This window comes from Rhinopithecus roxellana, chromosome 5 (genome assembly GCF_007565055.1).
Source record: "Rhinopithecus roxellana isolate Shanxi Qingling chromosome 5, ASM756505v1, whole genome shotgun sequence".
Lineage (NCBI taxonomy): Eukaryota > Metazoa > Chordata > Mammalia > Primates > Cercopithecidae > Rhinopithecus > Rhinopithecus roxellana.
This window is the reverse complement of record NC_044553.1, coordinates 28323782-28340538: the sequence shown is the minus strand read 5'-3', so window position 1 is coordinate 28340538 and position 16757 is coordinate 28323782. Positions and strand designations below refer to the sequence as shown.

Genomic DNA, 16757 nt, shown 5'->3' with positions numbered 1-16757 from the left:
TGGGGCATGAGGCTGAGCTCAAGCTTAGAACTTGGCTACATTTTAATTGCCAATACTTAGATAATAATCATAACTTTTATTTTATTTTTCATTTTTATTTATTTTATTTTTTGAGATGGGGTCTCTCTCTTTCACCCAGGTTGGAGTGCAGTGACATGATCTTGGCTCACTGCAACCTCCACCTCCTGGGATCAATTGATCTTCCGTCCTCTGTCTCCTGAGGAACTGGGATTACAGGTGTGCACAACCACACCTGGCTGACTTTTTGCATTTTTTGTAGAGACAGAGTTTTACCATGTTGCTCAGGCTGGTCTCAAACTCCTGGAATCAAGCAATCCTCCCACCTCTGCCTCCTAAAGTACTGGGATTACAGGTGTGAGCCCCCATGTCCAGACAATAATTATGGTGACAACAACAATAATAGTTATTAGATCAGATTTAAATTGATCACATCTGTGCCAGGCACCATGCTGAGCACTATTCATGGATGATCTCAACTGAATTCTCACAATGACCCTACTATAGCCATTTTACAGATGAGGAAACTGGGGCACAGAGCAGTTAGTAGCTTGCATGCAGGTAGTAGATGTGGCAGAGTCAGGATTGGAACCTGGACCCTCTGAGACCAGAGTCTCTGTTGTACGTCCCGCAATCATACCGAAAAGGTGGATCAGCCTGAAAAAATATTTTTTAAAATCTTAATTACACAGGAATTATATAGGATGCTGGAAAGGTTTCCAGTCCAGAATTTGGCTCCTTAGGGTCATCATTGTTCTAGTTACTCTCGGCCTTTCCTCCTCACCTGATAGGAAATGCACCATGTGTTCTCCTGTGGGAGTCTCTTTGTGTGTCCTTCCAGCCCCATGGCCACCCCCTTGGTCCTGACCTCACCTCTCCTCTGGACTATTACCAAGCATGTACAAACACATGCACGCGCGCGCACGCGCACACACACACACACACACACACACACACACACACGTGCATACATGAAAGCTTCTACCTGGTTTCATTGTTGTTAGAATTTTTATTGAAAACCAGGAGCACATCCCCCCCCACGAGAAGGATCTTTCCAGAGCCCTGCCCTGCTGCACTGCACTGCTGTGTCCAGTTTAACAACCTTCACTGGGTCTCTTTTCTCAAAGAAAATTTCAAACCCTGAGCAGCGTATTCACACTGACTTCTATTTCCTTCCGCATCATATCTCCCATAACTTCCCACTCTTGGATCAACTGCTATAGGCCACCTGGCCTCTTCATTGCTGCCAAGACAAGCAAAGCCATCCTGCCTGCATGCCTCTGTGTAGCTTTGTCCTCCAGCCTGCCATGCCTTCCTCTCTATTGTTTGTTTCTCTGAGCCCTTTCCTGCCCTTGGACATCCCCACTACCTCTAGGATACTATTTCAGCAGATCCTGACCCATAGGACCCCTCCCTCCTTTGGAACCCCTTGGAGAACAAATGTCTGTGACCCTGTGTCATCTATCTAAGTTCTTCAGTCTCAGTCTTATTTTCTGTAAAATGGGCACAATAATAGTCTCACCTCACACAGTTCTTGTGCAGGTTAAAAGATGTAAAGCACACGGTAAACTTAGAACAGTAGCTGGCACAAAGCCTCAAGGCTTATTCAATAAATGGAAGATACTATTATTAATAATCAAGATTGTAATTTTTATTACTGCATGATGCTTTGTGTTGTTTTAATCTAACTCATGAGGGGTAGATCTTCTGAGAATGGGGATCAAGTCATGTCACAGTTCCTGTAATGTCTTCGGCATCAAGATCCCAGGACATGTTTGTTGAGGATGGGTGAGCAAACCCTAACCAAAGAGTTGGAAGCTCAATGTCCATGTGAGCTCTGCCAGCGACTCAGCGTGTGACCTTGACTTATATTCTTAGCATCTTAGTTTCTTTCACTTTGTATCATCATCCCTAACATTCTGTTTGAACATGGATTTCAAATCCAAGCCCGATATTGATTCTCTGTGTTAATTTGGGCACATTCTTCAATCTTCTTAGTCCTCAGTTTCTTAATCTGTGAAATGGAGAGAATAATCTTGTTTTACTATTGGCTGTAAGAATAAATGAGGTATTGCTTATAAAATGCTCACCTCAGTACTCAATTCAGTTGCACTTGTGGTTGTTTTATCATAGCTGTTTGATTTTGTTATTTGATAAACACTAGACTTGTTGAATGTATTAGTTTCCTGGGTCTGTCATAAAAAATACTACCGATTGGATGGTTTGAACCACCGAAATTTATTTGTTTCATAGCTCTGGAGCTTAGATGTTCAGAATCAGGGTGTCAACACGGTTGATTCCTTCTGAGAGCTGTGAGAGAGAATCTGTTGCAGGTTGGGAAGCCTTAGGCTTGTAGATGGCATTTGTTTTGGGTCTTCACATTGTCTGCCTTTTGAGCATGTCTGTTTCTGTGTCCTTTTGTAAAGACACCAGTCATATTGGATTAGGACCCATCCGAATGATCTCATCTTAACTTGATCACCTCTGTAAAGACTCTATTTCCAAATAAGATCACATTTTGAGGTACCAGCAGTCAGAATTTCAACATACCTTCATGCTATGGAGACACAATTCAGCCAGTACCATTGAAAATGATTAATAGTTGTATTTCTTAAATGAAATAGAAATGAAAAATCACTGGACAGTGATTCCCCTTCCCTCCACTGCACTTGACATTCACAGCAGTTCTTTTAACTGGATCGGGTGAGTGGAGTTAGTTTTGACGAAGATCTGCTTCTTTCTGCAAAGCAACTCCCAGAACCTTTGTCCTGGGTGGTGAGTCCCACAAGTACTTTTGGAATTGCAAGTCTATCATTTCTAGTTCACGACGTTGTTATAGGGCCCCCGGGATGGAAATAACACACCAGGTCTCAGTCAATTGGTGTTCCTTTCCCTGTTTTTATAGCACTCTGCAAACTCTCCTGCTGTTTACATGTGACTTATATTCCTCTGGTGGTCCCTAAATAGATGTAATAAAAACAGATTTAGAATATTAATCTGACATGGTTCAAGCCAACATGGTCTAATAGAAATTTATTTACTGGAGATGGTGAAAAATCAGAAAGAGTAGAGTGTAAATCATTTCTTAGTAAGTATTTGTTGCTGGCTTCTTTGGCACTGTTTCTCAAAGTGCAGTCCTGGATTCCCGGTGTTGTCTGTGGAAAATGCAGATTGCAAGGCCCTGCCCCCATCCTGCATATTCGGTGTCTTTCAGGGAGGGGTCCTGCAATTGGCATTTCTGTTGATCTGCCCATGTTCCGAGTGGTGCTTCCCCCTGCAATGTTTGAGAACCACTGGTTTCCATCCTCTCAGAAGGAAATGTGTTGTGTTGTCTGAGTCAGATGGGTTTCAATGCTGGAGTCTGTCCAGGGCCGAAGACCAGGAGGGCCAGGAAGCAGGTGTGGGGCAGACGGCCCAGGGATGGTCTGTGGGCAGACGGAGGAGTCAAGTAGCCATGGTGAGGACAAGTGTGTCCAATCCTTTGTAAGGTCACATCTGCTGAGCATGCTAAAAGGACAGTGGATTTCAGGTGTGACAGGGAGGCCTGTAAAGATTGATGGGGTCTGTACTGTCGGCAGGTGGTTTGACCTGGGGCGTGAGTCTCTGGTAGCCTCAATGTATGGAGGTCTGAGCATCATCCTTATCAAGGGTCTAACAGCTGGGAGCACTGGGGTGGGGTAGGGGGTGTAGGAGGGGCTGACGCCTAGTCCTGAGGGGAGCTAACTCCACTCACCTGACTCCACTCACCTGACTCAGTGAGGTGGGACCTCAGAGCCACTTGGAGACAGCTGTGTGCAAATTTGGATTTCTGAGCTTGAACCAGCCCTTCTTCATTACACTGTGGGAATCTGTATTTTTAAAGCTCCCCAGGTGATTTAATGTGACAATCCCTCGGGATAGCATTTGGGAAGCATGAGGAAAGAGCTGGCTTTGGGATCAGTGACCTGGTCCTAATGCTGTGACCTTGATCGTGTTACTAACCCACTCTGAGACAGTTTGATTATCTCTCAAATGAAGATACAGATTTTTTTCTTTCTTTCTTTGCTGTTGTGAGAATTACAGATAAGAGATGTGATACACTTAGCACACTCTCTGGCACACAGTAGGCCACAATAAATGGTGGCCCCAAGCCTTGTGAAACCTGAGATTCTAGGCACAATGAGAATCTACTGGGCAAAGGAGTCAACAGAGGAACTCTGATTGGAATTGGGATAGAGGATGAGATCTTGACTCTAGACAACATTGCCTCCTGGTGTCCAGAAATGGAACTAGGAAAAAAGAAAAAAAAAAAAAAGAAAAAAGCAGCACTCATGTCAAGGCTTAAATAGTATTTACCTGTGCAGAGCAGGCATTATTCTAAGCACTTTATGCACAACCTTTTGAATAAGTACTATTGTTATCCCATTTTATACATGAGAAAATTGAGGCTCAGAAAGATGCGCGCATGGTTGCATGGTCCATTGTGCAGCAGAATTGAGTTTCAGACCCAGGTCATCTGGCTGTATCCTCAGCGCCCTGTTGCTGCCTGTTTAAGCCTCATATGAGGACAGAGTGGTCTTTGAAGCACAATGCTGAGTCTCAAAAGTAAGCTGGGACTCAAGAAAAATGTTTCCAGCTATTTTTTTTTTTGCCATACATTTCTAGATGTTAAATTGTACAGCCACTTCATGACAAAGTTAGAAAAGCTGGCATTTTCATAGCAGAAACTGAGCTGTAATAACCTCCACTATTGCCAAAGGCTTGATAAGTTCTATTAGAAAATCCATAACACAAAATTATCTTAGAGTGAAAATCCCTTGACCACTTTATATTCCATTCTTGCATAAGATTTTTATTTTGTTTTTATTTTTATTATTATTGTTCTTTAAGTTCTAGGGTACATGTGCACAATGTGCAGGTTTGTTACATATGTATACATGTGCCATGTTGGTTCGCTGCACCCATTAACTTGACATTTACATTAGGTATTTCTCCTAACTTGCATAAGATCTGACCTCTTTCATGGGTCAATTAGAGATTCAAAGGGCCTCTCTGACCACGGTTCCTTCTCCCTTAGCCTCCAGCCTCACTGACTCAATCCTCATTCAGTTGATAGAAATTTGAATCTCTGATCAAGATTTTCCCCACCTTACACATGAGGCATTACCGAATATATTGGCTTAATTCTGAGAGGATTTTGTTAGAATTTCAACCTTTTGTAACATTCTTCTCTATCCCTTCTCTCTGTTCTCAGGGCATAACCTTCGGTGGCAGGACAAATCAGGCCAGCACGCAGTCTGCCAAGTCCCTGTCAAGAAAAACAGCTGGATCCATTTCTAATCAACACTTCCCAACACAACACTTCTGAGTCTCTAAAGGAGACCAGAGCTTGAAACTTTCCAGACTTCCAATAGATATTGAGTGCAAAAGGATATTTAGGTTGTCTTCACACAAATCTGGTTGATTTGAGAGATAAAGGGGGGAGAAAACGAGTGTGACTTTCACCTAAGAAGTCACATGAACATATTTCACATTTGAATTACATAATGAATGATGGTTATTGAAGTAGCCCAAACCTCTACCACAGAGCGAGGGATATAGCTCAAGTGGCAACCAAGCAGTTGCAGAACCAAGGAATGGATGACTACAAGTATCAGGACAGCTATGGGGGCTATGCCCCCAATGATGGCTATTACCGTGGCAATGAGTCCAACCCAGAAGAAGATGCACAGAGTGATGTCACCGAAGGTCATGATGAGGAAGACGAGATCTATGAGGGCGAGTACCAGGGTATCCCTCACCCAGATGATGTCAAGGCCAAGCAGGCCAAGATGGCGCCCTCCAGAATGGACAGCCTTCGGGGCCAGACAGACCTGATGGCTGAGAGGCTGGAAGATGAGGAGCAGTTGGCCCACCAGTACGAGACCATCATGGATGAGTGTGGCCATGGCCGCTTCCAGTGGATCCTCTTTTTCGTCTTAGGTTTGGCCCTGATGGCCGATGGAGTGGAAGTGTTCGTGGTGAGTTTTGCCTTGCCCAGTGCAGAGAAGGACATGTGTCTGTCCAGTTCCAAAAAAGGAATGCTAGGTAAGTGGAAATTTCCAATGATCCCTCCAATGAAAGGGAAGGAGAAGTAAAATTTATATAGTATCTGTCACTATTAGGCACTTTAAATATATCACAATGTACCCATTTTGCTGTTAAGGGATTTTTATCTTAAAGAAATCAATTGATTGGCTTAAGTTTGCACAGCTAATAAGTCTTGGAGCTTAGATTTCTATTGAGGTCTATCTGACTTCTGAGCTCTTAGTTTGCTTTCCAGATCTTGTTGCCTCCTTGAGAGTCAGATTTCTTTCTTCTTCATATTAAACCTTCTTCGATGTCCAAATGACAAATATATTTTGGGAGTGGCAAATGTGGGAGTGGCAAATTAAACCTTCTTCGATGTCCAAATGACAAATACAAATGGGAAGAGACCTCTGGCTGGTCTCTTCCACTTGGTCCTTCTCTCTGTGTCTTTCCAGAATCTGATGGTGTCTGTTCCTGGTTTCTCATGTACATAAATGTTAGTAGGCTGAATGCCCACATATCCTGGGGATGAATGATGGGCTTGAGCACACCAGTGGAGTCCCTGCAGGCTGTTGGGAACCATGCTGTGAGGCACAGATGGATTCTGCAGGATAGAGGAACAGCTTTGCAAATCAATTAAGAGATCAGCATCATCAGAGCCAGCATCAGGCTGAGGCAGAGAGGATTTGTGAAATTAGAGAGAGGATATGCACAAATGGTGTGATGTAGAAAAGATTCATCATCATATGGACAAGCATTTGTCTTTAGTCACCAAATGTCCTGCAAAACATATCTAGCCTCTAAATTTAGAGTCCATGAAATTAATTGTGCAGCAAACATGCAGTTATTGAGAACTAACTGTGAGTCAAGTTCTCATTCAAGACCAGGACATGCTTGTGACCCTGAAGAGCTCAAAATCTATCTAGCAATTCAGTTCCTTCATTCAACAAATATTTTTTATTGATTTACCTTATGCTAGACTGTGCTCAGGACCTGGGAAGAAAAAAGCTTTTGTCTCTCAGATAATTTGCATGTAGTTGAACAAACAGACATTAACAAACACAGAGAATTATTTAGTTACTGTAGGAACAGTCTCTATGAAATACCTGGTGTAATTCAGATCCCCAATATTTGCTATAGAGCAAGAGCTAGCAAACAGTTCTGTAAAGACCCAGATAGTAGATATCATAGACTTTGCAGACCCAGATGGTCTCTGTCACAAACACTCAACTCTGGCACAGTAGCACAATAGCAGCTTTGAACAACATGTAAACAAATGGGCGTGACTGTGTTCCAATTAGACTTTATTTACGAAAAAATGGTCAGTGGGCCAGATTTAGCCTGTGGGCTGCAGTTTGCAATCCCCTGAATTAGGGCCACTGTAAATAAAACTGAGATATCAAATAAAGAACATCTGCATAAAGAATTGTTCCTAGGGGCTTTTTAAAACGGTTTTACACATTTGTGTTTAACTAAAGGGCCATTTAAAATGATTAGAACTATGTCAGATATAACCATGAGGGCACCAAAAGAGACAGAGTATATGCAAACAGAAGGAAGGGCTTGAGAAGCAAGGATATTACCTAGAGTTTTTAAACACCAACATAATTTTAGTGTAGTTCTTTTTCATATTAAAAAAATTCTGCTACCTGCTTTTAAGTATAAATAATAGATTTTTTTAAAAGGACAAAACCAACCAACCAACCAACAACCAACCAATAAAAACCAAAAACCCCAAACAAAACAAAACCATCTCCAACTGATGTAAACATTTCCAAGACATTAATTTGTTTTGCAGTATTCCCAGCTGAAACCCTGGGTCCCTGTGAGTCCAAATTGGCAACGTCGGTAATGATTTCATGCCCTGCTGGTCTCTCTGGCACCGTGGTGCCTAGCAGCCTCATTAACAGAGCTGCAGTATGGTTGCAGCCCTTGCTGGCTCCTAGGGCAAATGCTGGGAGTTGTGGGAACATGGTCTTAATCTGGGGAGTCCAGGTTTTTGTAATTTTGCTCCTAGTGTCCGCCCAGAAGATGCTGTGACTCAGCCCAAGAGGATAAGGCAGACCCTCTGAACATAGGTGGACTTCCTGTGCACTTGTGGGACCCTCTTTGTGGTCAAGAAAATGAGTGTCTAAATGGATCCAGGGGGCTGGATGATTTGAGGATTTCATGAGGCCAGAATTTCCACACAGTCACATGGAACCTTCAGAGTCACCATGTCAGTTAGATGATCTTTGTCCTTCAGTGTAAACACGCAGACCCAGATTCAGAGAGTTTTATCTAAGGTCACATAGCTCATAGGTGTCAAGCAGGGGTTTGACCCCAGGTCTATTTGACTTAAAAGTCTGGGCCCATTCTGCCACATCTTACTGCCCTTCTCTCATGCCTGGTTTGTGGGAAAGAGGTCATGCCATACACAGGCCACTGTCTGGGTCATCAAGCACCTTATAGATTGCTTGGAACACCAGACTGCTTCCAGCAGAAAGGGAGCATGTTGTGCTGATAATGATGTGGGCACTGGAGTCCGACCTCTGGGCAACTGGGTGTGTCCTATATGTCATCGATTTGCTAGAGACCTTGGGCAAGTGATGACTACTCTAATTCTTGGTGTTTCCATCTGTAGAATAAGAGCAGTAATACAGTGCTGTGAGGACTAAATGAGATAATGTAGGTGTAAAGCAACCAGCACTTGGTGCCCCCTCAACAACGATTAGTTCTTGTTACTTTATATTCTGCCATTCTGCCTTCTGGCATTTGCAGTGATCTATACCTGCAGTGAGATGATGAAGCAATGTGGCCCTGGAGCCAGTTGCTTGGGTTTGAGTCTTTGCTGTGCCATTTCTTAGTAGCGTGATTTTGGGAAAGTTGCTTGGCTTCTCTGTGCCTTGGTTTCCTTATTTGCAAAATGGAGATAATAATGGTGTCTACTTCATAGGATTTTTGGGGGGGGAATTAAATGAGGTTAATCCATTTAACATGGCTAAAACAGTACCTGGACCTAATCAGTGCTCAAGATATCTTAGTTAACATCGTTGATTGTGGTTGTTATTATTACTAAACTCATTGCTTGATAATGATTCAGGAACAGATTTTCTCCGGTGAGACTGCAAATTTCTTTCAGCCAGTGTTTTTTATGGTAGACTTCTAAGGTCAAGCTATCCTACCTCAGCTGGTAAAAAGGCTGTTTATGTTTGAGTGCTGCTAACTCAGATCTCTCTTTCCCCATCCTCTCGCTGTTTTAAAAAAAGAAACTCTCTGGTTGGGTGTGGTGGCTCATGCCTGTAATCCCAGTGCTTTGGGAGGCCGAGGTGGGAGGATCACTTGATCCCAGGAGTTTGAGATCAGCCTGGGAAACATGGTGAAACCCGTGTCTACAAAATACAAAAGAAATTAGCCAGATATGGTGGTACATGCCTGTAGTTCCAGCTACTCGAGAGGCTGAGGTGGGAGGATTGCTTGCGCCCAGGAGGCGGAGGTTGCAGTGAGCTATCATTGTGCCACTGTACTCCAGCCTGGGTGAGAGAGTGACAACCTGTCTCATTAAAAAAAAAAAAAAAAAAAGGAAAGAAAAGAAAAAGAAACTCTCTAAAAGTGATGTCTTTACACTAGACTTCTACTTGATGACCCAGGAAAGGAATTCAGTAAGAGAAATCTCCATTCCCAAATTCAAGTGTCAAATCATAGGATATTTTGTTATTTTTTCCTGGAAATGAATGAATCAGTTCAGAAAATAAATAAATGTACCTTGGCCAGGTGACAAAAATATCTGGGTGCTGCTGTCCTATTTTTCTGAGCTTTTAGAAAGATTAAAGTTTACTTCTCTTGAGCATTATGTTTTGTTGGATCCTCATCTAGAACTGTCTCACTTGGGGAAGAAAAAGGTCTGTGAGTATGTTGTTGACATTGAAGGCTCAACCCTGCCTAGTGTCCAGCAGTTGGTCTCCTTCAACTCTCAATGAAGGAGAAGGCATTCATTTGTTAATTAAAGTCTTCATCCATTCTTTGAAAAAATGATTGAACATTACCACACGCCTGGTACTCCTCTGGTTTATAGCAATACAAGGAGACAAAGTCCTGGCACTCAATGAGTTTTATTCTAATGGCAGAAATGGAGGTCACACAGAGATGTTAAATACAAACACCACAATATAATCGTGCAATGCAGCATTCAGTCTTATCACTTTTATTCAGATAGGAAGGAAACAAAGACAGTGTAAAGGGATAGAGCTTGAGCTTGGGGGAGTCGTTCTAGAATTAGGAGATTTGTTTTTGCAATTGCTCTATTAATGATTGTGTGACCTTGGGCCAATCTGAAGTCTTCCTTCTGAGATTCCACAATTTTAGGTGGTTGATGGGTGAATCCACATGTATTTTAACCTTTTATGTGATAATTATGCATTTTCTGGGTATGTAAAAGAAAAATCACCCAAAGAAATGACAAAACTTAGGAAGCTCAAGGCTATGTGGCAGGGTAAGCCATTTGGTTCTTATAAATGACATAACTGGCAACGGATTATCATGTTTAGGAGTGTGGAGTTGATCCCACCAGCAATGGAGAGCTGTTTAATGGGGAGCTACGAAATATGCCTTTGAGGAAGGAGGTGATAAGATGGGGCCTGTGGTTTAGGATGATCACTCTACCCCAGTGATTTTGGTACTGAGAGTGCTTCTAGAGGAGCAGAATTTTGGGGATGAGTTTTCTGAATTGGCTCTGGAGTTTCTGGAATTATCTTTTTAATCTGATTAGATTTAAAGATAATTCATTTTTTTGAGTGTGAGAGCCTTGTCTCCCTGGAGTTACTTTTAAATGGCAAAAACCACAATTATTTTTGCACCAACCTATAGCATGACAATATTGGCGATACATAAGACAAACCAACTCCATGCTTTTCTGCCTGCATTTGATAAATCGACACCAATTTTTCATAATTGCAAATAAGCACCTCAACCTGGAATTGTGGGCTATTCCTTACCTTCATGCCTATGAATGTGAGCTTCCCTTTCAGGCAAGAGTTCTATGTTTTGCCTGCAGAGTTTTGATTTCTTGGAAGGATCCAGTGACTTGTGTATTTTATTGGCTGTTAGTTTCTTGCCATCTGCAGTGAAAAGACTTTGGGAGTTACACCTTTCAGAAAGTGATTTGGAACCTAACAGTTGACCCCTGGGGCATGGTGTCTGTGCTAGCCACACGGAGGACACAGAGCAATGTCAGATGGGGCAGATTCATTAGAATAAATTGTGAGCTGAATTTTTGTGGCAGCTCAGAGATAGATATATTACTCTGCTGTCATGAAAGATTATCCCGTGATTGTTTTATATGTAATTCTAGCCAAGCATCAGGGCAGAATATTTGATTTATGAGCCATGTTTTGTTTAGGCCTAAATTCATTGTCAGTTCTTGAAAAGAGGAGCCACTCTGTGTCTCAGAAGGAGGTGGTATGGAGGAGGGTGGGTCACTTGTCTGGCACAAAATATGCCCTCAGTAAATACCTACTTACTCATGATGGTGAAATCCACCACTGGGAATGTCCATATATTTCTTTCTGTGTTTGATTTATATCAGTTTTCTTATTTATACTGTTTAGATCATGTAATTCTTCAGGATAGACTGATTACCTGATGCTCTTGTGAAAAAAAAAAGCTCAGAAGAAATAGAATAAACTTAAAATGAAGGGCTCCCTTAGCAGGCATACGCGATTGCCATGTTTGGGAATGTGGAGTTGATTTCACTGGCAATGGAGAACTGTTTAATGGGGAGCTATGAAATATGCCTTTGAGGAAGAGGTGATAAGATGAGGCCTGTGGTTTAGGATGATCACTCTGCCCAAGTGATTTTAGTACTGAGAGTGCTTCTAGAGGAGCAGAATTTTGAGGATGAGTTTTCTGCATTGGTTCTGGAGTTTCTGGAATTGTCTTTCTAATCTGATTAGATTTAAAGATAGCTTATTTCTGAGCATGATGTATTGTTATAGCAGTAGTTCCTTTCGAATTTTTCACATTTAAAATTTAATTTCAACTTTTATTTTAGATTCCGTGGGTACATGTGCAGGTTTGTTACATAGATATATTGTATGATGCTGAGGTTTGTGATATAAAGGATCCCATCGCCCAGGTATTGAGCAAAGAACCTAACTGTTTTTCAGTCCTTTCTCCTCTCCAGTAGTCCCCAGTGCCTATTATTCCCATCTGTATGTCCACGAATACCCAACATTTAGTTCTCACTTATAAGTGAGAACATGCGGTATTTGGTTTTCTACTCCTGCATTAATTCACTTAGGATTGTGGCCTCCAGTTGCATCCATGTTGCTGCAAGGAACATGATTTTGTTCTTTTCTGTGGCTGTGTGGTATTCCATGGTGTATATGCACCACCTTTTCTTTATCCAAGCTCCATGTTGATGGGCACTTATGTTGATTCCATGTTAAAGAACCTTTTGACTCTATTTCTAGGAGTAAAGAGAGCACTGATAGTCCATGTTGTGATGTGGCAATGAAGATACGTAAAATATCACTAGAAACATCTAATCAAATACTTATAATAGGCAAGAATCTGGGTGACCAAGTACATGATACCTTCAAACGTTTTTGTCAAACTAATGAGTATAATGACTTTGGCTGGTAGCACTAATGTTACGGGACAAAGTAGGGAAAGAAATGGATGAGCCCAAGGATTCAAATTCCCAGCTCAAATGCTGCATAAAGGACATAAAATCTTCTGTGTTTCCCTTGAAAGAGATCCTTATCTCCTAAGATTGCTGAAAACCAAACCCAGAATCTCATTCTGTGAGTGGCTGAATTACAGTGAAAATTGAATTCCCAGCCTTGCAGGGTGTCTTCTGTTAAAGTGAGAACATTGACTGGGAAGGAATGAGATCCTGAAAGTCAGCATGGGGATGTGCGGGAAGACTGAGGAGACCGGGAACACTGAGCCCCTAAATTCTGAGGAGTCTTTTTTGCCAATATAAGCAACCTCTCTGCACCCGTTCAGAGAAGATGAACTCTGCAGTGACTGAGGAGGCTGTAAGTGCCTCTCCTGAGGCAGTTGCCTTGCAAGACTTGCTGATTCTCGTCAGGACCCACCCCCTCCACCCCTCTTTGCTTCTATACCTATAACTAGACTCAAGTCCCATCAGGCCTCTAAAGGTGAGGCAATGTGGACCATGAACAGGTGGCTACACTCCAAAAGAATGACTTGATTTTTCTAATTTACACACACAGAAATCTGGAGAATATATGTAGGAATGGATATTAAGGGTGTGGGATACTGGTGGAAGAAACATAGAGTTGGGTCAGGCTAAATTTATTGATTTGGGCCCACTAAGCAGAAGTTCTGCATTTAATGTTGCAGCTTTACCAGTTTGTTTCATTGGTTGGCTGAAATGTAGATCAAAATGTGGCCCATAGTAAATGAACTTGAAATGCCAGACCTATGTTGGTTTATGGTAGAGGAAGGGATTGAAAGGCCTAGGAATATTTGCATCTTAGATAGATTTTTCATTTCAGACCTACTCACCCACACTGGGATGGTTCAGAGAACACATGTTTTACCATGACGGTGAGGGTTTCTTGAGGGGATCCTTAGTGTCCTTAAAGAGGTCTGTGATTACTGTGCTCTCTGGGACAGACCTTCTAGTGTGAACTGTAGTCACTGAGTTGGAACACCTAAATGCAGTGGGAATAATTGGATCCCAGGGTGCAAGGGCCAAGTGGTGGCACTCAGTCACCAAAGGCAAGGGGAGTGTGGTTACTGTAGTGGACAGCGGAAGCAAAGCAGAAATCAGAACAGTCTGACCTGTGTAGACCTATGGTACAAGTTGTGGCATTTTTAGAAATGAAATAAAAAGAAAGCCTACTAAACTCTTACTTGATCTGTATAAGAGTAAAGTTCCAGGTCAAGTGAACAGAAGTCTAATGAAATATAGAAACAGAGCATCATGGCTTCTTGGTCAATTCCCAGACTTGAGCTAGTTTACAGACCCAGAACCCCTTTAATGAAAGGGAGGCTGAATCTCCTTGAGGAGGGACCCCAGTACACTGCCAAAAATTTATACCATTAATCTTTCTCCCAGTGTTCCCCAAAGAGACCTGTGAGCTTTTACTAGGTGACTGTGCATTAGGGAAAGGAAAATAGTCAGACTTTTTGAAGATGCTTACTCTGAACTGACACTAATTCCAAGAGACTGAAAATTGTCACTGTGGCCCATCAGTCAGAGTAGGAGCTTGTGGTGGTCAGGTATCAATGGAGTTTTAGCTCAGGTCCATCTCACAGTGGGTCCCCAAACTTGTTCTGTGGTTATTTCCCCAGTTCAGGAACGCATAATTAGAACAGACATCCTCAGCAACTGGCAGAATCGCCACAATGGTGAAGAAAGGATCATCGAGAAGAGAGACTGGAGGTGGGAGAACCCATAGAATGTTATTGGAGTAAGAAATATGCAATTCCTAAACTAATCTTTAGAGGTAATAGTAGAAGCCATTTGAGTGTTTTGAAAAATTGAGGTTTTTATGTAGGCCTTAAAAACATTTCTGCTATAAGCACCATTATTTTCTTGTACAATTTATGCAAGGAAGAAAACCCTTCTTAACGTCAAGAGATTTACATTTTTACACAGCGGGTTGTGTTTATTATAATACAGTCAGTGAATTCATAGTCTAAGGGTTGACTATTACAAAGCTTATGAGTAAATTCACTTTTCTGTAACTAACACACAATGAATAGAAATAAATTTTTCTACAATCAACCAACCAACCAACTAGCCAGCCAACTGAAAAGCAAGCTCCGTACTCTCAAGATTAAGAGCAATTTCACAATTAAACCACTGGAGTTAAAAAAAAATTTCTCGAAGAGAACATCTTGCACACAAAGTACTCATTTTATCATGTGAGATACAGATTCAGTGTGGATTTAGCTTTGAAGGTGACGCTTTCCCCACTTGTCTACTGCTATTTTTTTTGTGCCTTTCAGCTTATTCCAACATCAAAGGAGAGAGCCTACCACCCATTACGAAAGCACCTGTGTCAACAACTTTAAATTATTAACTCCTTGTTAAAACTTATGGTTTCTGAGTTATTGCTTGGATTTTGATCAAGATTGAATCAAACATATGTGGAGCTTGTGTAGATTTTAGTTTTATTGGGAATAAAGAGCAATGTCTGGAAAGAGAGGGAGAAGCAGAGAAAGAGAGGGGGAGAGAGAGACAGAAAGAGAGAGAAAAGACAGGGCAGTAGAGGATGGTTCTTAGCTCCCAAGGATGCTGGGAAAATTAAATGAAATTACCCCTGGTCTCTGCCCTAACTACTCTGCTCAGGATCTGCACACAGTAGATACTTAGTCAGTACTCATCTTGCTCCCCTGATCCAATGGCAAAACCTGATGTTTTAGCTTCTCAGTTGTTTCAATATTGATTGGAGCAAGGATGTCTCAGGACATTCTGTTCACTTTGCCTGCAGAATATCTCCCTTGGCAATGTCACCTTCAAAGACTTTAATGAGTTGTTTTTCCTCCACAGTTAAGTGCACCCTTCTGGAAGACCTGGTAAATGAAAGATGTTTAGTAACTACCAATTTGCTAATTATCAGAATAAAAATGTTATTTATTTATTTATATTGATTCACCTATATTTATACTTATATTTGCTCCCACAATGGAAAACTTCACCAAGAATAAAAAAGACTCATAAGACCCTTGACCCACATGTTGGAAAATATGATCTTCCAGACCACAGAAAGCACAACAGAAATGAATGGGAGGAATTCTTAAGCAAACTGGCATATTTACGGAGAATGGAGGTGGAAGTTGCAGAGTTGGGTGTGGGCTGGAAATATATAAAGCTCATTCCCTGTACAAGTATATGTAAGCTTTTGACCTTGGTGGTCCAATGAAGAGGGTTTAGAGATGGATCTTTTATAGAATCATGAGGTACTTTATTCTGGTTATCTATTATTGCATATCAAACAAGCAAACAAACATATACTCCCCATAGAACCAAAACCACCATGCCATTTACTTTGCTTATAAATCTGCAGTCTGGGCAGATACCTGGCCCCTGTCCAACTTGACACTGCCTGGGGCAGCTGGAAGGTGGGAGCTAGAATCATTGGAGGGCTCACCCACACAAATATCTGGTACCCAGACTGGAAGACACAGATGGCTGGGGCTTCTTTTGAACATCTCTCTCCATCTCCATATGATCTCTAAATGTGATCTTTCCAACATGGCAGCTCCAGGGTAGCTGGATTTTTTTTTAACCTGTTGGCTTAGGGCTTCCAAAGGGGCAGATCTTGGAAAGAGATCTTGAGAGAGAAAGACAAGCAGAAGCCTTTCATGACTTTGCCTCAGAAGTCAAGCATGTTATTTCCTTGAATTCTATTTGTTGAGATAGTAATAAAGACCAATTCAATTTCAAGAAGAGAAGAAATAGACTCCATCTTCTAATGGAGGAAATGACAGGGTTCTGGAGAGCATGTGAGACCAGAAATTTTGCTGAGCTGTTTTTGCGCAGTATGGTCAGTTACTGATTTTCTTTAGAATGAGTCCTCTGTGTGGCCCCTCTCAAAGTCATGCTCTATTGACATGTTGGGCCGGTCAATTCCATGTTCTGAGGGGCTATCCTTTGCGTTGTAGGATGCTTAGCAGCATCCCTGGCCTCTACTCACTAGATGCCTGTAGCACCCTGCTCCTAGTTGTGACAA

The 16757-nt window shown here is 41.9% G+C and overlaps 1 protein-coding gene across 2 annotated transcripts in view; it reads left to right on the top strand.

Moving 5' to 3' along the window:
- Nucleotides 1-16757, top strand: part of SV2B (synaptic vesicle glycoprotein 2B) — a 185110-nt gene that overhangs the window by 107544 nt on the left and 60809 nt on the right. The window contains exon 2 of one of the 2 annotated variants that reach the window (XM_030931463.1): nt 5252-6084. In XM_030931463.1, the coding sequence (XP_030787323.1) occupies nt 5634-6084 (451 nt within the window). In that variant the 5' untranslated portion in view covers nt 5252-5633. Of the gene's footprint in view, nt 1-5251; nt 6085-16757 lie in introns of those variants that run through there. The other variant, XM_030931464.1, reaches the window with a different exon arrangement.